Source organism: Cetorhinus maximus, chromosome 23 (genome assembly GCF_964194155.1).
Source record: "Cetorhinus maximus chromosome 23, sCetMax3.hap1.1, whole genome shotgun sequence".
Lineage (NCBI taxonomy): Eukaryota > Metazoa > Chordata > Chondrichthyes > Lamniformes > Cetorhinidae > Cetorhinus > Cetorhinus maximus.
In genome coordinates, this window is record NC_135901.1 from 43355831 (window position 1) to 43382065 (window position 26235).

Here is a 26235-nt window from a genome sequence, read left to right on the forward strand (position 1 = left end):
GATTGCAGGATGAAGACATTCTACAATTTGGTCTTTCAATGGCGGGGCGCTCACCCAGCTTTCAATGCGGGACAGAATGTGCCCTATCCTCACAACAGAAATTCGCTGCGCATGCGCGTCTGAGTATACTGGGGCATTCGCATTGCTGTCTCTTTCATGAGCATGCGCAGTGCTGGTCTGTGCCTGAAGCTGCTGAGTGGTTGAGAGAAAGTCGAGCGGAGCAAACTAACAGAGTTAGTGGGTGTGTGAGGAGGAATGGAGCCAGCGGAGTGGACAGGGAGGCTTCATAAAGACACAGTGCAGGCCGCAGACCCCAAATAACAAGGTACCGGTCTTGGGTTTGCAGAGAACTGGATTCTGGATTTCTCCCTTCGCCAGGCCCGGGGTAACGGCCGCCATCTTTATAGGGGCAATGTGCAGCAGGGCGCATGCGCGGTCACATCCTGGTCTAGGTAGCAGGAGGAGAAAATATTGTGCATTTCTATCCTGGACTGACAGGGATGGATTTTGGAAACTCCTTTTACAGGCACACAGCAAACTCAAACCAAGGGAAATGTTTGTCTCTTCTCGGTTTCTAATCTTGGACTTACAGTAGTGGATTTTAAATTCCTTTTACAGCAGGGCTGTAGAACTGAACCCAGCCAGAGCAGAGGGAGATAGAAAACTGGGAGAGGAAAGAAATGGTGGAGATTGCATGATGGATCTGGATTTCTCATCACAGGAAGGAGAGTGTGTGTGGGACTGTGATTTACAGCTTGGGGTGGGGGAGGGGAGACGGGAGGAAGAAATATTCCGTAGCAAGTGGAATTGTCAATTATTAATTTCCACGCTGGACTGACAATGATTACTTTTGATTTTCAGATGCCAAACATCATCAAATATTAAGATTTGTAGATTGGAAACGCAAACCAAACATCACATCAACATCTGACTGAGCCACTCGATTCATCAGGACCTGAATATAATCAACCTTTGAATGTGGAAGGAGAAATGTTTGACTGTTCTTTCTGTGGGAAAAAGATTTCAAACGTCAGTGTGACTGGGAAAGCACTGAGACACGCACACCCGAGTGAGAGTGTTCCAGTGAACTTACTGCGGAAAGAGCTTTAACCAGTTACACAGCCTGAAAAATCATCGCACCATTCACAGTGGGGAGAAACTGTGTACGTGTTGTGTGTGTGGATGAGAAAATGTGAGAATGGTCTGAAGCTATTCAGTTATCCACCCCAGCTGGAAATTCATTGACACACTCACATTGGAGCCAGCACCATGGTGAAACCGTGGAAATGTGGGGACTGTGGGAAAGGATTCAATTATCCATCTCTGCTGAGAAGCCATCGACGTATTCACACTGGAGAGAAGCCGTTCACCTGCTCCATGTGTGGCAAGGGATTTACTCAGTCATCCACTCTGCTGACACATCAGCGAGGTCACACTGGGGAGAGGCCCTTCAGCTGCACTTACTGTGGTAAGAGGTTCAGGTCTTCATCCCACCTGAGTGGACACCAGCGATTTCACACTGGGGAGAGGCCATTCACCTGCTCTGTGTGTGGAAAGGGATTCACTGTGTCCTCCAACCTGCTAAAACACCAGCAAATTCACACTGAGGAGAGGCCGTTCAGCTGCAATTCCTGCGGAAAGAGGTTCAGGCATTCCTCTGACCTCACTGCACACCAGCGAGTTCACACTGGGGAGAAACCATTCATCTGCTCTGTGTGTGCAAAGGGATTCACTCAGTTAGCCAGCCTTCAGTCACACCAGCGAATTCACACTGGGGAGAAGCCATTCACCTGCTCTGTGTGTGCGAAAGGATTCACTCAGCCAGCCAGCCTTAAGTCACACCAGCAAGTTCACTCTGGGGAGAAGCCATTCAGCTGCACTTCCTGTGGAAAGAGGTTCAGGTCTTCATCTAATCTTAAAGTGCACAAGCGAGTTCACACTGGGGAGAGGCCATTCACCTGCACTGTGTGTGGGAAGGGATTCACTCAGTCAGCCAACCTGCTGTCACACCAGCGAATTCACAAGTGACTGCAGGGATTGGATTTCGCTGTTATTGCTGCTGTTAGTCACATCCAGGACTGATAGTCAGATAGTATTAGCTTTGATTCTGCTGATATTAACACCCCTATAACTGGTTGGAGTTTAATTTTCTGGATCTGTCACTGATTATCTGAGCTGCAGTGTCCCTTTCTTAAAAGCACCATCTGTGAACTTTCCTCTTAATTTAAGAACTCTCAACAGGAACTCGATTACAATAAAACTATGAATTTTTACTTCAATCCTAAATTTATCTTTGGAGCAAAGTCTATAATTCAGTGTCTGAGAGGTTCCACTAATTAACATCTTCAATTAGAGAGTACTGATTAATCCTTGCTGACAATTCTTACTGACTTGTACATTCCACACAAAGACACCTCCATGATGAAATTAATTTATCAAGGAACATAAAACAGTAAAATATTTTACAGGCACATCAGTAAAAGCTTCATCAGTTAACGCTGATATTGCTGAATCTTGGAAGTCGCTGAGTTCAATCATTTCTGACACAGCAGCAGCAACATTTGGTAAAGGTGGAACCCACAACAAAGACTGGCTTGAGACCTACTCAGCAGAGATGAATCTGTCATTGAAGCAAAAAGCAAAGCCAACCTGATTACAACATAAACCCAACAGCTAGAGCACTGTGTAACTTGCAAGTAGCTGAGACAGTTGTGTAAAAGACAGGGAGATACTGTGCAAATAAACACTGGATCAGCCCACGTCAATAAATCCAAACTGCCTGTGACAATGGAAATCTATGTGTTGTGTATGATGGGATCAGGAGGGCGCTTGGTCCGACCATCACCAAAGTTGCCCCCCTGAAATCAGCAGATGGTGAAGTTCTCACTTACAGAAGTGAACAAATGTCCCAGTGGGTTGAAGATGACTGTGAGCTGTACTCCCACGGGACCGGCACCTCCCAGTCTCCGTTGACACTGAAGATGCTGACTGCATCTTCCAGTCATGGTTGAGTTGGACGAGGAGTCCTCATCATTTGAGCGCATAAAGGCCATTGATTGTTCAGCAAACAGAAAAGCACTCGGCAAGGATGGAATTGGGCCAAGTGCTGGTAAATGGGATTAGGTAGGTAGGTCAGGTGTTTCTCACGTGTCGGTGCAGACTCGATGGGCTGAAGGGCCTCTTCTGCACTGTGTGATTCTGTGAATTCCAACTGAACTGCTCAAGCCCAGGAAGTCCCATCTACTGCCGCACCTTCATGACGACCTCCTTCTCTGTTGTGAAGTAGGATCCATTCCATAGAACACGAGTAATGCAAGAATTATCAAAATGTACAAAAATAAATTTGAGAGAGGGACATCTCACTCCTCAGCATCACAGGGACGTCCTTCACTAGGGTCAGACTTAAAAGACTCCATCTACTTGCAGACCGAGTGTATCCAGAAGCACAGTGCGGTTTCTGTGCTGGCAGATCTACAGTGGACATGATCTTCTCCATACGCCAGCTACAAGAGATATGTAGAGAACAGGATAAACCTCTTTACCTTACTTTACTAGATTTCATTAAAGACTTCGACTCCGTCAGCAGGGCAGAACTGTAGAAGATATTGGAGAAACTTGATTGTCCACCAAAGCTGCTCAGTATTATCCACTCCTTTCATGACAACAGGCCATGTACTGTACAGGCTGATGGCAGAATCTATGACAGGTTCAGGGTGAAGAATGAAGTGAAACAGACACCAGTACTGAGAACAAGAACCCACAACGAGACCTGATAAACATGAATAATAATAACTTCTGTCAGGGAGATAGAACAAGGAGATGTGACATTGAATGGTGAGGTAAGTAATTTAAAGTCCAGAAAGGGGTTGGATTAAATCAGTGCTTCCCACAGTTTCTCCTGATGTGACCCCATTTTAATGATTCAGCTTCATGTGACCCCCAGAGTGAAATTTGTTGAGGGGTGTGACAGTTGTTGAGTGGTTGGGGTGCGGGTGGGGGTGCGGGTGGGGGGGTGATTACTAACAGGTTATTAATGTATTTGGACTCTGATTATTAATATACTAGCCTCCTGATTATAAATCTTATCAGATCATGATTATTGACACAATTGGCAAATGACTATACTGTAATAGGGCCCTGATTATCGCTTCAATAGGATTCTGATAGTTCATTGAAATAATTCTGATTATTAATGTATTTGCATCCTGATTATTGCTGCAACAGGCAGCCTGATTATTAATTCAGTGGAACCATGTTATTAATATAATTAGATCCTGATTAGTAATGTAAAAGGACTCTGATTATTAATGTAATAGGACTCTGATTACTAGTGTAATATGATGCTGATTCTTTATGTAATAGGTCACTGATTAATAACGTAATAGGACACTGACAATGTAATCAGGCACTGATTATTAATGCAATTAGATCCTGATTATGAATATAATAGGACACTGATTATACATGCAACTGGGTGTTGTTAGTATACATGTGAAAACTGTTGTGGTGCTTTTGGATGATGTCACCTAGTGGCAGAATGTAGATGAGAAATTGGAGGGGCCAAGGATAGATCCTTGGGGGACACAAAGTACAAGGACTTTGGAGAGGAAAGGGAGGCTGGAGATGGGGGCAGTTTGCAAAGACAGTGGGGTCAAAATTGTTTTTATTAGGATGGTTGATGATGGTGGATTTAAAGGTGAAGAGGGACAGTACCAAAAGAGAGAGAGAACCATTAACAATCTCATTGAACATGGAAAAGTTGGGCGATCAGCAGTTTAGTGGGAATGGGGTCAGTGGAGCAGAAGTTGGGTCTCATGGACAAGATGAGCATTGAGAGGGCATGAGGAGAGATGGGGAGAAACTGGAGAAAGATGTGGATTCCGGGCTCGGACAAGGGGGATCTTTACAGATAGTTTGGCCTGGAGGGCTAGTGGAAGGGAAGGAAGCAGCAGAGGCAGCTGATCGGATTGTCCCAACCTTAGTGACAAAGAAGCTCCATGAGCTCCTCACACTTCTTGTTGGAGGTGAGGATGGAGGAGACAAGGGACAGGGAGAGCCCTTCGAAAGGAACTAACTTGTCTAAGAGATATCAAAAAGATTTGACACACAGTATATTTCACATAAAATTGATTTATTAACTTTTATTCAGCACACTAACCCCTATAACTGGGCTGGAGTTTATTAAACATCAGCAGAAACAGACCCCAATGAACATGGTTCAGTCCTGGATGCATTTAACAGCAAAATCCAATCACTGTAGTTACTTGTGAACTCGCTGGAGTCCCAGCAGGTGGGATGAGGTAGTGAATCCTTTTCCACACACGGAGCAGGTGAACGGTGTCTCCCCAGAGTGAACTCGCTGGTGTCTCAGCAGGTGGGATGATGAGTGAACCCCTTCTCACACTCAGAGCAATTGAACGGTCGCTCCGAGTGTGAACACGTTGATGGTGCCTCAGTTCCCTGAATGTTTATAGCGCTTCCCGCAGTCTGGACATTTAAAAGGTCTCTCTTTAGTGTGAGAATCCTAGTGGGACATCATTTCCCCAGAATCTTAATATCACTTCCCACACTGGATGCAGGTGAACAGTCTCTCCCCAGTGTGAACTCGCTGGTGTCTCAGCAGGAGAGATGACTGAGTGAATCCCTTCCCACACTCAGAGCAGGTGAACGGCTTCGCCCCAGTGTGACTGTGTCGATGAATTTCCAGCTGGGATGGGTAATTGAATCCTTTCCCCCACTCCCGATAGTTCAACAGTTTCTCCCCAGAGTGACTGCACATGTGTCTCGACAGGCCAGATGATGGGCTGAAGCCGGTCAAAGCTGATTTATTTGACGTTTAGCCAGAATATTAAGGCCTATAACTGTTCTGGAGTTTATTAACATCAGCAGAATCACATCCCAATGCACACGGTTCAGTCCTGGATGTGATTAACAGCAAAATCCAATCACTGTCGTTACTCATGAACTTGCTGGTATGTCAGCAGGGTGGAGGAATCATTGAATCTTACCCCACACTGAGGGCAGGTGAACGGCCTCTCCCCAGTGTGAGTGCGCTGGTGTGCAGTGAGTTGAGATGACCACCTAAAGCCAGTCCCACACTGAGAGCAGCTGAATGGCCTCTCATCAGTGTGAACACGCTGATGGGACATCAGATCCCAGGAGCTTTTATAGCACTTCCCACAGTCTGGGCATTTAAAAGGTCTCTCCCCAGTGTGAACTCGCTGGTGTTTCAGGAGTTTGGATGAATGAGTGAATCCCTTCCCACACTCGGAGCAGGTGAACGGTCTCTCCCCAATGTGACTGCGCCGATGAGTTTCCAGCTCAGACGGGAATCTGAATCCCTTCCCACAATCCCCACATTTCCATGGACTCTCCCCGCTGTGACTGTGCTTGTGCCTCGACAGGCCAGATGATCGGCTGAAGCCTCGTCCACACACAGAACACGTGTACGGTTTCTCCCCACTGTGAACGGTGCTTTTTCCCTCCATGTTCAAAATCCGATGATATTCAGGTTTTGATAAATTGGGCGACTCTGTCAGATCCTGATGTGATGTTTGGTTTCAGTTTCCTGAATGAAAATCCTCCCCTTCTAATCCCCTGTGGAATTGATTTAAAACAGAAAAAAGGGAGTGAGAGAGAACCCACAAAAACACAAAGGCAGGTTGTGAAATTGAACTGAATGAATCTGGGAATTTGTGGGGCCGGCACTAGGAAAAAGTGACCATGAAAACTGCTGGATTGTCATAAAAACCCAACTGGTTCATTCATGTCCTTCAGGGAAGGGAACCTGCCACCCAGTCTGGGCCTACACAAGACTCTGGCCTCTATAAGAACATAAGAAATAGGAACAAGAAAAGTCCTAACTCCCCGTCGAGCCTGCTCCACCATTCAATACGATCGTGGCTGATCTTGGGCTTCAACTCCAGTTTCGCACCCACTCCCCATATCCCTCGACTCCCTGAGAGACCAAAAATCTCTCCATCTCAGCCGGAAATATATTCAATGATGGAGCATCCACAACTCGCTGGGCTGGAGAATTCTTTGTGACAAAGAGAGAGACAGAAAAAGAGAGAGGGGAGTGGGAGAGACAGAGAGAGATGGTTAGTGAACAAAGCACAAGATGCAGTGAACAAAATCCAAGCACATGGGATTGGGGTAATATACTACTATGGATTGAGAATTGGTGAGCAGACAGGAAACAGAGAGTCGGAATAAATGTCTCATTCTCAGGATGACAGGCTGTTACTTGTGGGATACTCCAAGGATCAATGCTTGGCCCACAGCCATTCACAAACTATAGAAATGATTTGAAGGCACCCATTTAAGAAGCACCCATATTTTCACATTCTCATCCTTGTTTTCCTCCATGGTTGTGCTCATTCCTATCTCTGTAACCTCCTCCAGCCTCACAATCCCCCCCGAGATATCTGCGCTCCTCGAATTCCGACTTCCTGAGAATTCCTGATTATAATCACTCCATCACTGATTGTCACTCCATCAGTTTCCAAGGCCTAAGCTCTGGAATTCCCTCCCTAAGCCTCTCCACCTCTCTACATCATAGCATCCTTTAGGATGCTCCTTCAAACCAACCTATTTGACCAAACTATTGGTCACCTGCATGAATACCTCCTTGTGTGGCTCAGTGTCAAACCTTGTTTTGTAACATTTCTGTGAAATGCCTTGGAAAACTGAATAACAATAAATGTGCAATATAAACACAAATTGTTGTTGTCGATTTGGACATATATCACTGTTCCTTCATCATCACTGGGTGAATAACCTGTAACTCCTTACCTAACAACATTGTGTGAGCACCTTCACCACTCGGACTGCAGCAGTTCAAGAAGGTCAAACATCATCTTCTCCACAAGCAACTGGGGGTCACAATAGGCTCTGTTATCTGTGGACAGTGAAACAGAGTTAACATTTCAGGGTTCACAGAATGAATTACAGGGGATAAAAATGGTGCAGAATTTGATGCTCAATGTAAGTTCAGAAGTGGAAGAGAAATGGACGATAGCGCAGGAAAAACAATTCCTGACTGTGAAAGATACTGTGGGAAGATAAAGCTGGTAAGACAGCAGCGCATGGTCTGGGGATGGGCAGCAGTGGAAACCTCATTTAGACACAGTGGGCAGAAGTTACAGTAAAATCCTAAACATACATCCTAAACAAACACTACACGCAGTATTAGAGACAGAGGATGTCAGGCAATGGTAGAGAGGTGATCAGGGAGGGCAGAGGTGAAACAGAGCAATGGATGGACATGGATTCAGGTCCACAGTGAGGGAGTCACACCAGCCCCAGAGCCATGGAACCTCTCACATATACAAAGCATAGAACTAAAAGCTGTAGCTGAAAGGTGAAAATACTCAGCTCTGAAACAATTTAACAGTTTTCAATTTAAAATCTCCTGCTGGAGCCTGCAGCTGGAAAGCTATCAGAAGCACTGGAGTCAGAGAAAAATCTCCCAGTTGAGGAAATACCCGGGGAGCGGGGTGATGTCACAGTGTAATTGTCGATGTGTGATGATGTCACAGTGTAATTGTCGATGTGTGATGATGTCATAAACACAGAACATCTGGGTTTGTACAAACCAGTCATCACTACACATTATGAAGGATGTGAAGGTCCTGAAGTTTAGATGAGGTAGTTAAAGAAAAACTATTTCCATTAACTGATCGTAAAATGGTTATGGGAGACAGTTTAAAGAGTTTGGGAAGATCTACTAGAGGGATATAAGGAAGAAACTTTACACAGTGAGCGGTAATGACCTGAAACTCAATGCTTACACTCAGAGACCGATAATATCCAGGTCCTGATGAATCGAGTGATTCTTGCTGACTCTCGTGTGATGTTTGGTTTGAATTTCCCACCTGCAAAATCTCATCTTCTAGTATCCTGTAATTGGAGATTACAAAATCCATCATTGTCAGTGCAGGATAGAAATTGAGAAGAGACAAACGTTTCTCTTGGTTTGAGTTTGCTGCGTGTAAATCCTCCCCTTCTAACCCCCTGTAAAAGGAATTTCCAAAATCCATCCCTGTCAGTCCAGGTTAGAAATTCACAACATTCTCTCCTCCTGCTACCTGGACCAGGATGACCGCGCATGCGCCCTGCTGCACATTGCCCCCTAAAAAGATGGCGGCCGTTACCCCGGGCCTGGCGAAGGGAGAAATCCAGACTTTTTCGGCCCGTTCTCTACAAACGCAAGACCGGTACCTTGTTGTTTGTGGTCTGCGGCCTGCACTGTGTCTTTATGAAGCCTCCGTGCCCACTCCGCTGGCTCCATTCCTCTTCACACACCCACTAACTCTGTTAGTTTGCTCCGCTCGACATTCTCTCCCCCGTTCTGAGCAGCTGCAGTCACAGACCAGCACTGCGCATGCTCGTGAAAGAGACAATAGTGCGCATGCTCCAATCACACACCGTAATGCGCATGTGTGGGGAGCTGCTGTAATGAGGATAGAGCACATTCTGTACCGCGGTGAATGCTGGGTGACCGCTCCGCCATTGAAGGCTAACATTGTAGAATGAAACTGAAGTCCAGTAATTAGAATACGATGGGTGCCATCGAGACAAGGTATAAAGTCTTCGAATGAATTGATACAGCAAGTAAAATGCTCTGGACTCCACATAATTCTCCCCTGGGTGTTATGAACAGCTGAACAAATACCCTGCAGTTAGATCTGAACTCGATGCAGGCTTAGCAGATGGATTATTTTTCACCAGACATGGAACATTTAAACCCTGCCAACAGGAATGCTCTGTCAGAGGATTTAATCCTTTGAATTTTAAAGTTGGTGTGTTTACTGCTTTGCAAACTGAATAAATCGCTTCACACATATGAAGTATCTGGATGGTCTTGTACTGGTGTGACTGTGTTAATGAGTCAGTAATTGGGACAATGGAATGAACCATTTGCATTTTCAGCTTGTGCACGTGAGTTTACTTACACATTTTCAGCTGAAACATCGATCTCAAGCCTTATGGCGTCCACATTCTTTGTGGAATAATTAGTTAAAGAAAATCAAAATGCTGCAGATGCTGGCTTTCTGAAATAGAAAAAACAGAAAATGCTGGAATTCTCAGCAGGTCTGGTCGCGCCTCTGGAGAGAAAAACATAGCTTTTATTTCAGGTCTGTAACATTTCATCAGAACTGCACTCCATCAGTGCACAGGTCTGGCAGGTCAGGAATTGAAACCTAAAATGGGCTTTGGTACAATATCAGACAAGACACCAAAAGGCTCGAAGTGAGAATCTATTGTATGACAGGTGGTTCCTGGTGACATGGATGTGTCTGCAGTGGGTGAGATCAGACTGGTTCCATGTTTCCATAATCAATGTCCTACCTGCTCTTTTCGAAGAGTGAAATTGATAGAAAACAACTGTCATTCCAGTATTGACAATCTGAAGCTTTAACTCGCTGAGTCAGTTTAAGATAGCTTGCAGGTTTTGATTGTGTGAGCCTCTATTGTATGATTGGTAGGAATTTGGAAGGTAGCCGAAAGGTTAGTGCTTTAAGACCATCAGGGACGAAGCCTTTGCTGTTTTCTCCCATCATCATTCATTGTCACACAGTTCCAGGATAACAACTGGCATTTTGGCTGCAAGAAAATATTCGCCAAACATTGCCAACTCTACTTTTATGCAATGGATTCCCAAACTGACAGTGTTTTTTTCATGAATATTCATTTCAGATATAATGAGAAAACAATCAAACCTACCATGTACCTACGTGTAACCCATTTGAAATCTATGAAGTTATTGGATTTGAACAAACCCATCAATAATTCCCTCGTCCTCAGCTCCACAGTGAGTGAGGCAGGGAAAAGAAGAAAAGCAGCTATATTCCTGCCCCGCAGTCTCCAATCACCCGCTGCCAGCAGAAAGCGGCGACTGCAGCTTCAATCAGCGGGTTACTGCCCATCCCTGGGACACAAGATACTCCAACGCGGGCCAAACCTCCCAATACACCGAGCACAGGCTCAGGAAAACTCAGGTGGATTATATCCCGATCACTAAACCTCCGAGCAGCATTTACAGAATACCCGAGTGAGTGAGTCACAAATAAAAGTCACACCAACTTTGTATATCTTTTCAATAAAAATGCTTTCATTTTATTGAAAAGCGGACCATTGTGAATCTGAAAGTGAGCACCATGGGATTAGTGTTACCGTGTCACTTGCTTTCCATTATTTGTCCATCGTGTTAGCAATTCAAATTGTGTTGGATATTGAAGCGAACTCCATTTCAAAATGAGGGCACAAAGCAGGTAAATATTAAATCCAGAAACAAATCCTGAGGAAAATGGACCCCAGTGTTTGGAAGGAGGTGCAGCTAAGAAGCGGAAGCTGTGAATAATGCTATTGATTATTGAGTGGAAAGCAGTGGTCAATTATCATGGCCGAGTGGTTAAATGGATGGTTTCAAAATCTATTGGGGTTTACCCAGGTAGAATCAAATCTTACCAACTGATCATTATGCTGATTTCAACCAGGTGTCTGCAGAACTAACTATCGGGTCAATGGGAGGAAAAGCATTTAAAAATCGTCTTTAGCTCTGAAGAGGAGTCAAACGGACTCGAAACGTTGAATCTGTTTCTCTCTCCAACAGATGCTACCAGACCTGCTGAGTTTTCCAGCATTTTCTGTTTTTACTTCATATTTCCAGCATCCACAGCATTTTTCTTTTGTCCACAATTTCTCGTGATTTTTTGACTCTAAGGGAATGCAGGGCCATCGGGATCGGGTGGGAAATTGGTGTTGGGACTGGGGATCCGCCATGATCTTATTAAGTGACGGGGGAGGCTTGTGGGGCCTTATGAAGTATTGTTGCAGCTTTGCTTCTGTTCTATTTCAGTATCAATACCAGCCAAGGCGATGGGGAGTAACAGCCTGAGCTTGATAGTGTGGTCGAGCAATCTAAGGTGCTGGATCGTGCTTCTACTTTCTATGGAGGCGTCGGTTTGAAGCTTACAGTTACCAAACTTGCACTTTCGGAACTCCCATTGGTCGAAGAAGTGCCAGCCTAAAGTTGGAGCAGGTGTGTGCGGTGTTTTATTTTAACAGAAAGAGCGAGGAGAGACGATAAAAATATAAATTGCTGTGCAGAAAAGGCGAGTTGGCAAAGTCGCTGAATTCCTCTTCCATCGGCTGGCACGGACACCAGAGGCCGCATGTCCTCCTCCTCTGCTGTCCCCATCTATGCTTGTATACTATAGGGCCAGTCGTCATCGCAGAGTGGTTAAAGCCACTGAGTCCAAATACATTGGTCATTCCCGTTTTTTTTACTATGCCTGGTTTTAACTATGTCTACAGCGTTAATTATTGGTTAAATGGAATAAAATCCATGCAAACACTCGGGCATTTTCCTATTTCTGGTCATTCACGAAACTTACAGTTGGAACTGGAAAATAAAGTTATTGGTCATGCTTGCTGTCTGGGTGTTTGTCTCTCCTTAGAAACAATCCCTTGCCCTCCGTCACTCTTGGTGTAAATGTCTGTGTGTGTTCCTCTGTGTGTGTCAAAGTGGTCCAGTTCCCGAGGGGGTGAACACATGTTTACCATCACAATCTTTATTCACAATAGTTGTGCAGCTTCAGATTAAAATGTTACAGACAAAAATGTCGGGATGAAAGATGCAAGAGAGAGTTTGCAATGTTTGGATGGAGATGCAGCTGGGAAGAGGAAGATGTGAATGATGTTATTGATGATTGAGAGGAATGTATTGCAACCTTGGGGCTTTGGTAGGTCGATTACCTTCTACACTTTGAAATTCAGAACAATCTGAGGCTCCAGGTGGAAAGCAACAGTTGTTTACATATATGTTGTGATATGAATTACTGTTCCCGTATAGCCTGCTAGCTCAGTCGGCAGAGTATGTGACTCTTAATCTCAAGGTTGCGGGTTCAAGCCTTGCTTTTAACGCCAACCCAATCCCTGCGGCAGCTGTGAAACTTACAAGGCAGACATTAACCACTGAAAGCAGCCGATGCTCATAAAATTCAAGTCACTGTCATGTTGCATATCTTTCTGCTTCTGCCCCTCCAGCTCCCTCTGCCCGTCCAGCTCCCAGGTCAATTAGCTGCTTGATGCAGACCCAGTCAGTTGATGGGAATGGAAGACACAATACCATAGATTTGCAGACCATAGAGTAAAAAGACACCAGGATCTCATCTTCCTGATTCTCCCAGATACTGATCACAGTAATGTGCACAGTGCCGATTATGCACAGTCACACTCTCCTTCCAGTCTTGTCTACGTTGTTCAGCTTTGAAATTGCTCATATTTTCACACTGAATTTCAATGTGAAGAAAGCAGAGCTGTCGTTGGCTGAAGAATTGGTTTGTCTTGAGTCTAAACATGCAGTTTTGAGGTAAAAGAGATCTGAAATATTTTTTAAATGGTGAAAGCAGCGTAGATAAGCCACACCGGAAGAAGACTTGACAGCTTTTCTGGTGGTCCAGTGGTTAGGATTCGGTGTTTTTAGCGCCTCAGGTGGTGTTGGATTCTTGGTCAGGGAATGAAGATTTATTGATCTTGTGAAATGGTTATAAACGAGTGTTGCGAATTTATTTATTGAAAACATTTAACATTTGCACCGGAGTCAGTGGAAGGGGAGTTGGAGTTTTGCCTCAGAGCACAAAATGTCACATTGGGAACAGGTCAAGAACGAACACAGTCGCGGAGTGAAGAAATGAAAGAAGGAGAAGAGAAGGGCTGGTTGTAGAGCACTGACAATAGAGATGGTGGTGCCAGGCAAAATATGGGTGGGAGAAGGATATATTTTGCTGATTCCTGTTTGCACTGGCACAGATATTACTCCTGATCGACCAAACAATCAGAACTACTCTTTGAAAGCAGTACACAAGGCCGAATGGCCTCTTCCGATGTTGCAACTTTCTGTAGTTTTATGTTTTCCAACACCACGACTGCTTCTTTCACAATAATTCTGCCATTTTATAGTCCACTCCAGCGAGATGTAATTTCTTACCTTGGAATCGGCTCCTTTGAAACCTAAATACGGAGCAAATTCAGTGAGTTTCCTTGTCATTTCCAGCCCGAGATTTGTCACGAGACTAATTGAGCGACACATTAATGGTGCCAATCCTTCACTGGAGCTCACCACGTCCAAAGAGCACTGTTATCATCAGCCTGTCATATGCCTTCCTACAGTACACCTGCCGATCAATAACAGCTTATCACAACTCTGCTTTCTTCACATTGAAATCCAGTGTGAAAATATGAACAATTTCAAAGCTGAACAACGTACACAAGACTGGAAGGAAAGTGTTACTGTGGATAATCGGCACTGTGCACATTCCTGTAATCAGTATCTGGGAGAATCAGGAAGATGAGATCCTGGTGTCTTTTTACTCAATGGTCTGCAAACCGATCGTATTGTGTCTTACATTCCCATGAACTGACTGTGTCTGAATCAAGCAGCTAATTGACCTGGGAGCTGGGCGTGAAGAGGGATATGGAGGGGCAGAAGCAGAAATAGATGCAACAAGACAATGATTTGATTTTTTTGTGCATCGGTTGCTTTCAGTGTTTAATGTCTGCCTTGTACGTTTCACAGCTGCCGCAGGGATTGGGTTGGCGTTAAAAGCAGCAAGATTAAAAGCAAAAGTGAAGCTCGAACCTAAGATTAAGGTTGGCATGCTCTGCCGACTGAACTAGCCGGCATATAGAAAAATCCATCCATATACCAACATACATGGAAACAACTGTTGCTTTCCACCAGGAGCCTCAGATTGTTCTGAATTTCCAAGTGAAGAAGGTCATCGACCTACAAAAGCTCCAAGGTTGTAATGCATTCCTCTCAATCATCAATAACATCATTCACATCTTCCATTTCTTAGCTGCACCTCCTTCCAAACATCGCAAACTCCTCTTGCATCTTTCATCCTGACATTTTTGTCTGTAACATTTTAACGTGAAGCTGCACAACTATTGTGAATAAAGTTTGTGATGGTAAAAATGTGTTCACCCCCTCGGGAACTGAACCACTTTGACACACACAGAGGAACACACACAGACAGAAACACCGAGACAGAGGGCAAGGGATTGTTTCTAAGGAGAGACAAACACCCAGACAGCAAGCATGACCAATAACTTTATTTTCCAGTTCCAACTGTAAGTTTCGTGAATGACCAGAAATAGGAAAACGCCCGAGTGTTTTCATGCATTTTATTCCATTTAACCAATAATAGACTCTGTAGACACACAATTAAAACCAGGCAGAGTAATGAACGGGAAAGACCAATGGATTTGGACTCAACGGCTTTAACCACTCGGCGACGACGACTGGCCCTATGGTATACAAGCATAGATGGGGACAGCAGAGGCCGTTGGAAGAGGAATTCAGCGACCTTGACAACCCGCCTTTTCTACACAGCAATTTATATTTTTATTGTCTCTCCTCGCTCTTCCTGTTAAAATAAAACACCGCACACACCTGCTCCAACTTTAGGCTGGCATTTCTTCGACCAATGGGAGTTCTGAAAGTGCAATTTTGGTAACTATAAGCTTCAAACCGACGCCTCCACCGAAAGTAGAAGTACGATCGAGCACCTAGACTGCTCGGCCACACTATCAAGCTCAGGCTGTTACTCCCCATCGCCTTGTCTGGTATTGATACTGAAATAGAACAGAAGCAAAGCAGCAACAATACATCATAAGGCCCCACAAGCCTCCGCCGTCACCTTTTGAGATTATGGCGGATCCCCAGCCCCAACAACAATTTCCCACCCGATCCTGATGGCCCTTCATTCCCTTAGAGTTCAAAAATCAGGAGAATTTTTGGATAAAAGCAAAATGCTGTGGATGCTGAAAATATGAAATAAAAACAGAAAATGCTGAAAAACTCAGTGGTCTGGCAGCATCTGTGGAGAGAGAAACAGATTCAAAGTTTCGAGTCCGTATGACCCTTCTTCAGAGCTAAAGGTGATTTTTTGGATGTTTTTCCTTCCATTGATCCGATAGATCTGTAGACAACTGGTTGAAATCAGCAATAATGAGAACCACAGTCGGTAAGTCTTGACTCTGCCTGGGGAAACCCGAACGGATTTTGAAACCATCCATTTAACCACTCGGCCATGATGATTGACCAAGGGCCCACTGCTTTCCACTCAATAATCAATATCATCATTCACAGCTTCCGCTTCTCAGCTGCACCTCCTTCCAAACATTGGGATCCATTTTTCTCAGGATTTGTTCCTGGATGTAATATTTAGCTGCGTTGTGCCCTTATTTTGAAATGGGATTCGCTTCAATAGCGAACACAAACTAAACTCCAAATCTGACCGACAAACAATGGAAAACATGTCGCTCGGTAACACTAATCACATGGTACTCATTTTCAGATTCACAAGAGCCGGATTTTCATTAAAATGAAAGAATTTTGTAGTGAAAAGATTTAGAAAGTTGGTGTGACTTTTATTTGTGACTCACTCACTCGATGTTCTGTAAATGCTCCTCGGAGGCTTAGTAAACAGCATATAATCTACCTGCATTTTCCTGAGCCTGTGCTCGGTGTATTGGGAGGTTTGGGCTGAGTTGGAATATCTTGTGTCCCAGGGATGGGCAGTAACCCGCTTATTGAAGCTGCAGTTGCTGCTTTCTGCTGGCAGCGGGTGAGTGGAGAGTGTGGGACCTGAATATTGCTGCTTTTCTTCTTTTCCCTGTCTCACTCACTGTGGAGCTGAGGACGTGAGAATTATTGATGGGTTTGTTTGAATGTAATAACTTCATAGATTTCAATGGGTTAGACGTAGTTACATGGTAGGTTTGATTGTTTTCTCATTAAATTTCAAATGGATATTCATTAAAAAAAACACTGTTAGTTTGGGAATCCATTGCTTAAAAGTAGAGTTGGCAATGTTTGGTGAATATTTTCTTGTAGCCAAAGTTCCAATTGTCATCCTGGAACTTTGTGACAATGAATGATCATGGGGAGAAAACAGCAAAGGCCTCGTTCCTGATGGTCTTAAACCACCAACCTTTCGTTTACCTGCCAAATTCCTACCAGTCATACAACAGAGACACAAACAAAAAAAAAAAATCTGCAAGATATCTTAAACTAAGTCAGCTATTTAAAGCTTCAGATTGTCAACACCGGAATGACATTTGTTTTCTATCAGTTTCACTCTTCGAAAAGAACAGGTGGGACATTGATTGATGGAAACATGGAAAAGGTCTGATCCTACCCACTGCAGACACATCCATGTCACCAGCAACCAGCTGTCGCACAACAGATTCTCCTTTCGAGGCTTTCGGTGTCTTGTCTGCTTTTGTCCAAAAGCCCATTTTAGGTTTTAGTTACTATCTGCCCGATTTGTGCACTGATGTAGTGCAGTCCTGATGAAAAGTTACAGACCAGATATAAAAACAGCGTTGTTCTCTCCAGAGACGCTACCAGACCTGCCGAGAATTCCAGAATTTTCTGGTTTATTTTATTTTAGAAAGCCAACATCTGAAGCATTTTGATTTTCTTTAACTAATTAGTGCTAAGAATGTGGAATCCATTCCCAGAAGAGTTTAAGATCCATGTTTCAGGTGAAAATGTGTACATAAACTCATGTACACAAGCTGAAAAAGGAAAAGAACTCACTCTATCGTCCCAATTACTGACACAGCAACACAGTCACACCAGTGGGAGACCAACCAGATATTTCACATGTGTAAAGGGATTTATTCAGTTTACAAAGCAGTAAACACACCAGCTTTAAAATTCAAAGGATTTAATCCACAGTCAGAGCATTCCTACTGGCAAGACACGGTTTTAATGTTCCATGTATGGTGAAAAATACCCCATCTTAGTACAGGGGTTTGTTCTGCTGGTCATTACATTCAGGTGAGACTTTATGGCGGATATAGAGCATTTTAATTGCTATAACCAATTAATTCGACAATTTTATATCCTGGCCCTATGGCACCCATCGTATTCTGATTACTGAACTTGGGTTTCGATTTTACAATTTTACCGTTCAATGGCGGAGTGCACACCCAGCATTCGCTGCGGGACAGAATGTGCCCTATCCTCATTACAGCAGCAACTCCGCACATGCGCATTGCTGTGTGTGTGTGTGTGTGTGTGTGTGTGTGTGTGTCTGTGCTTGAAGCATGCGCATTGCGGGCTGTTTCACGAGCATGCGCAGTGCTGGTCTGTGACTGCAGCTGCTCAGAGCGGCTGAGTGAATGTCGAGTGGAGCAAACTAACAGAGTTAGTGGGTGTGTGAGGACGAATGGAGCCAGCGGAGTGGGCAGGGAGGCTTCATAAAGACACAGTTCAGGCCGAAGACCCGAAATAACAAGGTATCGGTCTTGTGTTTGGAGAAAACGGGCCGAAAACGTCTGGATTTCTCCCTTCGCCAGGCCCGGGGTAACGGCCGCCATCTTTATAGGGGGCAATGTGCAGCAGGGCGCATGCGCGGTCATCCTGGTCCAGGTAGCAGGAGGAGAGAATATTGTGAATTTCTATCCTGGTCTGACAGGGATGGATTTTGGAAACTCCTTTTACAGGGGGTTAGAAGGGGAGAATTTATACGAAGTCAGCTCAGACCAAGAAAAATGTTTGTCTCTTCTCAATTTCTATCCTGCACTGACAATGACGGATTTTGTAAATTCTATTTAAAGGATACCAGAAGATGAGGTTTTGCAGATTGGAAATTCAAACCAATCATCACATCAGAGTCAGCAAGAATCAGTCGATTCATCCCAACCTGGATATTATCGGTCTCTGAGTGTAAGCATTGACTTCCAGGTCATTACCGCTCACTGTGTGAACTTTTTTCCTCATATCCCCCTTGTAGATCTTCACAAAATCTTTAAACTGTCTCCCATAACCCTTTTATGATCAGTTAACGGAAATCGTTTTTCTTTATCTACCTCATATATACCTCAGGACCCTCCCATCCTTCATAATGTGTGGTGATCACTGGTTTGTACAGACCCAGATGTTCTGTGTCCGTGTGTGTGACATCATCGCAAATCGACAATTACACGGTGACAACATCCTGCTCCCTGGGTATTTCCTCAACTGGGAGATTTTTCTCTGATTCCAGTGCTTCTGATATCTTTCCAGCTGCAGGCTCCAGCAGGAGATTTTAAAATTGAAAACTGAAATTGTTTCAGAGGTGAGTATTTTTCACTACTCAGGTACAACTTTTAGTTTAGGTTTTAGTTCTACGCTCTGTATCTGTGAGAGGTTCCATGGCTCTGGGGCTGGTGTGACTCGTTTACTGTGGATCTGAATCCATGTCCATCTATTGCTCTGTTTCACCTCTGCCCTCCCTGATCACCTCTCCACCATTGTCTAACTCCCTCTGTCCCTAATACTGGGTGTGTTTTAGCTCTGTTTAGGGTTTTACTGCTACTTCTACCAACGGTGTCTCAATGAGGTTTCCTCTTCTGTCCATTCCCCGACCATGTGCTGCTGGCTTACCAGCTTTATCTTCCCACAGTCCCTTTCATAATCAGAAATTGATTTTCCTGCACTATAGTCCATTCCTCTTCCACTTCTGAACTTATGTTGACCATCAAATTCTGCAGCATGTTTATTCCTTGGAATTCATTCTGCACACCCTGAAACATTAATTCTGTTTCATTCCCCACAGATACCAGCAAATATTGCCAATCCCCAGTTGCCTGTGGGGAAGATGATGTTTGACCTTGAACCGCTGCAGTCCGTGTGGTGAAGGTGCTCCCACAATGCTGTCAGTTAAGGAGTTACAGGTTATTCACCCAGTGGTGATGAAGGAACAGTGATATTTGTCCAAATCAACAACAACAGTTTGTATTTATATGAGACTTTTAATGTAAGACAATGTTCCAAGGCATTTCACAGAAATGTTATAATGCAAGGTTTGACACTAAGCCACGTGAGATATTATGAGGAGATGACCAAGCTTTTGGTCAAAGAAGTGAGTTTTACAGAGTAAATTAAAGGAGGAAAATGAGGTAGAGAATGGGAGAGGTTTAGGGAATGAATTCCAGAGCTTGAGACCTTGGAAACTGATAGAATGGGCACAGATGTGGGACAAGGAAAATCAGGAATGCTCAGGAGGCCAAATTAGAGGAGCACAGATATCTCGGAGGGTTGTGACACTGGAGGAGGTTACAGCAACAGGGAGCAGCCATACAGGAATTGGAAAATAGGGATGGGAATTTTAAAATTTTGGTGCTTCTAAACCTGGAGTCTTTGCAGGTCCGTCAGTTGTGAGGTGATGGGTGAACAAGACTTGGTGCGAGTAAGCACATGGGCAGCAGAGTTTTGGATGAGCTCAAGATTACAGGAAGGTTGAATGTGGGAGGTTGGCCAGGAGTGTGTTAGGATAGTTAAGTCTAGAGGTAACAAAGGAATGGATGAGAGTTTCAGCAGCAGATGAGCTGAGACTGTGCTGGAGTCGGGCGATGTTACTGAGGTGGAAATAGGCGGTCTTGGTGATGATGTGGATATGTGGTTGGAAGCTCATCTTGGGGTGAAATATTTCACCATGGTTGTGAACAGTCTGGTTCAGTCTCAGACAGTTGCCAGGGAGTGAGATGGAGTCGGTGATCAGGGAGTGGAGTTTGTAGCGGGGACTGAAGACAATGGCTTCAGTCTTCCCAATATTTAAATGCAGGAAATTTCTGTACATCCAGTACTGGATGTCAGACAAGTCAGGACGGTGTGTACTTGGAAGGGAATTTGGAGGTGATGGTGTTCACATACACCTGTTACCCTGGGCCTTCCAGAGGATGAAGGTTAGTGGTTCAGGAGATTCAATCCAAGTTCTGGTTTTGTTGTAGGTTTATTAAAACTCACCCATCACCCCCTGTCTCTCCCACTCCCCTTCTCTCTCTCCATCTCTTCCACTCCCCTTCTCTCTCTGCCTCTCCGACACCCTTCTCTCTCTCCCTCTGTCACTCCCCTTCTTTCTCTCCCCCTCTGTCACTCCCCTTCTCTCTCTCCCCCTCTCCCACTCCCCTTCTCCCCCGCCTTCTCTCTCCCCCTCCCCTTCTCTCTCCCCCTCCCCTTCTCTCTCCCCCTCCCCTTCTCTCTCCCCCTCCCCTTCTCTCTCCCCCTCCCCTTCTCTCTCCCCCTCCCCTTCTCTCTCCCCCTCCCCTTCTCTCTCCCCCTCCCCTTCTCTCTCCCCCTCACTTCTCTCTCCCCCTCACTTCTCTCTCCCCCTCCCCATCTCTCTCCCCCTCCCCATCTCTCTCCCCCTCCCCATCTCTCTCCCCCTCCCCATCTCTCTCCCCCTCCCCATCTCTCTCCCCCTCCCCATCTCTCTCCCCCTCCCCATCTCTCTCCCCCTCCCCATCTCTCTCCCCCTCCCCATCTCTCCCCCTCCCCATCTCTCTCCCCCTCCCCATCTCTCTCCCACTCCCCTTCTCTCACTCCCACTCCCCTTCTCTCTCTCCCAATCCCCTTCTCTATCTCCCAATCCCCTTCTCTATCTCTCACTCTGCCTCCTCTCTCTCTCCCCCATTCCCTTCTCTCTCTCTCCAACTCCCCTTCTCTCTGCCTCTCCCACTCCCTTCTCTCTCTCTCCCACTCCCCTTCTCTCTCTCTCTCCCACTCCCCTTCTCTATCTCTCTCTCTGACTCCTCTCTCTCTCTCTCCACCCACACCCTTCTCTCTCTATCCAACTCCCCTTTTCTGTCTCTCCCACTTCTCTTCTTTCTCTTTCTCTCCCACTCCCCTTCTCTCTCTCTCCCCCACTCCCCTTTTATCCATCTTGCTCTCTCCCACTCCCCTTCTCTGTCAGCCTCTCCCACTCCCCTTCTCTCTCAGCCTCTCCCACTCCCCTTCTCTCTCTGCCTCTCCCACTCCCCTTCTCTCTCTGCCTCTCCCACTCCCCTTCTCTCTCTGCCTCTCCCACTCCCCTTCTCTCTCTGCCTCTCCCGCTCCCCTTCTCTCTCTCTCCCACTCCCCTTCTCTCTCTCTCCCAATCCCCTTCTCTATCTCTCTCTCTCCCCAATTCCCTTCTCTCTCTCTCCAACTCCCCTTCTCTGTCTCTCCCACTTCCCCTTTCTCTCTCCCACTCACCTTCTCTTGCTCTCTCCCACTCCCCCTCTCTCTCTGCATCTCCCACTCCCCCTCTCTCTCTGTCTCTCCCACTCCCCTTCTCTATCTCTCTCTGACTCCTCTCTTTCTCCCCCCACTCCGTTCTCTCTCTATCCAACTCCCCTTCTCTCTGTCTCTCCCACTTCTCTTCTTTCTCTCTCTCCCACTCCCCTTCTCTCTCTCCCTCTCCGACTCCCCTTCTTCCTCTCTCTCTCCCCCCACTCCCTTGTCTCGCTCTCTCCCCCCACTCCCTTCTCTCTCTATCCAACTCCCCTTCTCTGTCTCTTCCACTTCTTTCTCTCTCTCTCCCACTCCCCTTCTCTGTCAGCCTCTTCCACTCCCCTTCTCTCTCTGCCTCTCCCACTCCCCTTCTCTCTCAGCCTCTCCCATTCCCTTCTCTCTCTGCCTCTCCCACTCCCCTTCTCTCTCTGCCTCTCCCACTCCCCTTCTCTCTCTGCCTCTCCCACTCCCCTTCTCTCTCTGCCTATCCCACTCCCCTTCTCTCTCTGCCTCTCCCACTCCCCTTATCTCCCTGCCTCTCCCACTCCCCTTCTCTCTCTGCCTCTCCCACTCCCCTTCTCTCTCTCTCCCAATCCCCTTCTCTATCTCTCTCTCCGCCTCCTCTCTCTCTCCCCCTCTCCCACTCCCCTTCTCTCTCTGCCTCTCCCACTCCCCTTCTCTCTCTGCCTCTCCCACTCCCCTTCTCTCTCTGCCTCTCCCACTCCCCTTCTCTCTCTGCCTCTCCCACTCCCCTTCTCTCTCTGCCTATCCCACTCCCCTTCTCTCTCTGCCTCTCCCACTCCCCTTATCTCCCTGCCTCTCCCACTCCCCTTCTCTCTCTGCCTCTCCCACTCCCCTTCTCTCTCTCTCCCAATCCCCTTCTCTATCTCTCTCTCCGCCTCCTCTCTCTCTCCCCCTCTCCCACTCCCCTTCTCTCTCTGCCTCTCCCACTCCCCTTCTCTCTCTGCCTCTCCCACTCCCCTTCTCTCTCTGCCTCTCCCACTCCCCTTCTCTCTCAGCCTCTCCCACTCCCCTTCTCTCTCTGCCTCTCCCACTCCCCTTCTCTCTCTGCCTCTCCCACTCCCCTTCTCTCTCTGCCCCTCCCACTCCCCTTCTCTCTCTGCCTCTCCCACTCCCCTTCTCTCTCTGCCTATCCCACTCCCACTCCCCTTCTCTCTCTGCCTCTCCCACTCCCCTTATCTCTCTCTCTCCCCCACTCCCCTTCTCTCTCTCTCCCAATCCCCTTCTCTATCTCTCTCTCCCCCATTCCCTTCTCTCTCTCTCCAACTCCCCTTCTCTGTCTCTCCCACTTCCCCTTTCTCTCTCCCACTCACCTTCTCTTGCTCCCTCCCACTCCCCTTCTCTCTCTGCCTCTCCCACTCCCCTTCTCTCTCTCTCTCCCACTCCCCTTCTCTCTCTGCCTCTCCCACTCCCCTTCTCTCTCTGCCTCTCCCACTCCCCTTCTCTCTCTGCCTCTCCCACTCCCCTTCTCTCTCTGCCTATCCCACTCCCACTCCCCTTCTCCCTCTGCCTCTCCCACTCCCCTTATCTCCCTGCCTCTCCCACTCCCCTTCTCTCTCTGCCTATCCCACTCCCCTTCTCTCTCTGCCTCTCCCACTCCCCTTATCTCCCTGCCTCTCCCACTCCCCTTCTCTCTCTGCCTCTCCCACTCCCCTTCTCTCTCTCTCCCAATCCCCTTCTCTATCTCTCTCTCCGCCTCCTCTCTCTCTCCCCCTCTCCCACTCCCCTTCTCTCTCTGCCTCTCCCACTCCCCTTCTCTCTCTGCCTCTCCCACTCCCCTTCTCTCTCTGCCTCTCCCACTCCCCTTCTCTCTCAGCCTCTCCCATTCCCTTCTCTCTCTGCCTCTCCCACTCCCCTTCTCTCTCTGCCTCTCCCACTCCCCTTCTCTCTCTGCCCCTCCCACTCCCCTTCTCTCTCTGCCTCTCCCACTCCCCTTCTCTCTCTGCCTATCCCACTCCCACTCCCCTTCTCTCTCTGCCTCTCCCACTCCCCTTATCTCTCTCTCTCCCCCACTCCCCTTCTCTCTCTCTCCCAATCCCCTTCTCTATCTCTCTCTCCCCCATTCCCTTCTCTCTCTCTCCAACTCCCCTTCTCTGTCTCTCCCACTTCCCCTTTCTCTCTCCCACTCACCTTCTCTTGCTCCCTCCCACTCCCCTTCTCTCTCTGCCTCTCCCACTCCCCTTCTCTCTCTCTCTCCCACTCCCCTTCTCTCTCTGCCTCTCCCACTCCCCTTCTCTCTCTGCCTCTCCCACTCCCCTTCTCTCTCTGCCTCTCCCACTCCCCTTCTCTCTCTGCCTATCCCACTCCCACTCCCCTTCTCCCTCTGCCTCTCCCACTCCCCTTCTCTCTCTGCCTCTCCCACTCCCCTTCTCTCTCTGCCTCTCCCACTCCCCTTCTCTCTCTGCCTCTCCCATTCCCCTTCTCTTTCTGCCTCTCCCACTCCCCTTCTCTCTGTTTCTCTGTGTCACATAGAATTCTCCAGCCCAGCGATTTGTGGATGCTCCATCATTGAATATATTTCAGGCTGAGATGGGGAGAGATTTGGTCTCTCAGGGAGTCGAGGGATATGGGGAGTGGGCGGGAAAGTGGAGTTGAAACCCAAGATCAGCCACGATCGTATTGAATGGTGGAGCAGGCTCGATGGGGTGTTAGGACTTCTCTTGTTCCTATTTCTTCAGTTCTTATAGAGACCAGAGTCTTGTGTAGGCCCAGACCGGGTGGCCCTGAAGGACATTAGTTGAACCAGTTGGGTTTTTACGACAATCCAGCAGTTTTCATGGTCACTTTTTCCTCGTGCCGGCCCCACAAATTCCCAGATTCATTCAGCTCAATTTCACAACCTGCCTTTGTGTTTTTGTGGGTTCTCTCTCACTCCCCTTTTTTCTGTTTTAAATCAATTTCACAGGGGATTAGAAGGGGAGGATTTGCAGTCAGGAAACTGAAACCAAACATCACATCAGGATCTGACGGAGTCGCCCTATTGAACATGGACGGACAAAGCACCGTTCACAGTGGGGAGACACTGTGGAAATGTGGGGATTGTGGAATGGGATTCAGATTCCCGTCTGAGCTGGAAACTCATCGGCGCAGTCACACTGGGGAGAGGCCATTCAGCTGCTTTCTAGTGGGAGGGGATGTACTCGATTGTCCAGCCTGCTGAGACACCAGCGAGTTCACACTGGGGAGAAGCCGTTCACCTGCCCCGATTGTGGGAGTGGATTTACGCGACCATCAGGGCTGGTACAACACCAGCGAGCTCACACAGGGGAGAGACCGTTCACCTGCACCGAATGTGGGCAGGAGTTCACCCGATCGTCAGGGCTGCATCAACACCAGCAACTTCACACAGGGGAGAGACCATTCACCTGCTCTGAGTGTGGGAAGGAATTCATTCAATTATCGCATCTGCTGACACACCAGCGAGTTCACACTGAGGAGAGACCTTTTAAATGCCCAGACTGCGGGAAGTGCTTTAAAAGTTCCGGGAACCTGATGTCCCTTCAATGTGTTCACACTGACGAGACCATTCAGGTGCTCGCACTGTGGGACTGGGTTCAGGGAATCATCTCAACTCACTGTACACCAGTGAACTGGAGAGAGACCGTTCACCTGCTCCAAGTGTGGGAAGGGATTCACTCGGTCATCCAGCCTGTTGAGACATCAGCAAGTTCACAAGTAACTCAGAACATTGAGTGGATTTTCCTGTTAGTCACATCCAGGACTGAACCATGTACATTGGGGTCTGTTTCTGCTGATGTTAGTAAATTTCAGCCCAGTTATAAGTTTAATATTTAAAAAATATATATGATAAAGTCAAATAAATCAGCTTTGTATGAAATACTGTGAGTTGAATCTTTTTAATGCCTCGAACACAAGTTAGTTCCTTTTGAAGGACTCTCCCTCTCCCCTGCCTCCTCCACCCTCACCTCCAACAACAAGTGTGAGGAGCTCATGGAGCTTCTTTGTCACTAAGATTCAGAAAATCTGATCAGCTGCCTCTGCTGCTTCTCTCCCTCCCACTAGCCCACTTGGTCAAACTGTCTCTAAAGTTCCCCTTGTCTGAACCTTGAACCCACATCTTCCTCCAGTTTCTTTCCCATCTCCCCTCATGCCCTCTCAGTGCACATCTTGTCCATGAGACCCACCTCCTGATCTAT

At 46.8% G+C, this 26235-nt stretch overlaps 2 protein-coding genes across 2 annotated transcripts in view; one reads left to right on the forward strand and one right to left on the reverse strand.

The window, feature by feature from the left end:
- The window catches only part of LOC144698505 (uncharacterized), a 55220-nt gene extending 48636 nt beyond the window's left edge, over positions 1-6584 (reverse strand). The window contains exon 1 of the mRNA XM_078570443.1: positions 6471-6584. The gene's annotated coding sequence lies outside the window, so the exon portion shown is untranslated. The remainder of the gene's footprint in view (positions 1-6470) is intronic.
- Positions 1-26235, forward strand: part of LOC144698507 (uncharacterized) — a 68948-nt gene that overhangs the window by 25616 nt on the left and 17097 nt on the right. Inside the window, exons 6-7 of the mRNA XM_078570446.1 lie at positions 1266-2024; positions 25240-25529. Of these exons, the coding sequence (XP_078426572.1) occupies positions 1266-2024; positions 25240-25529 (1049 nt within the window). The remainder of the gene's footprint in view (positions 1-1265; positions 2025-25239; positions 25530-26235) is intronic.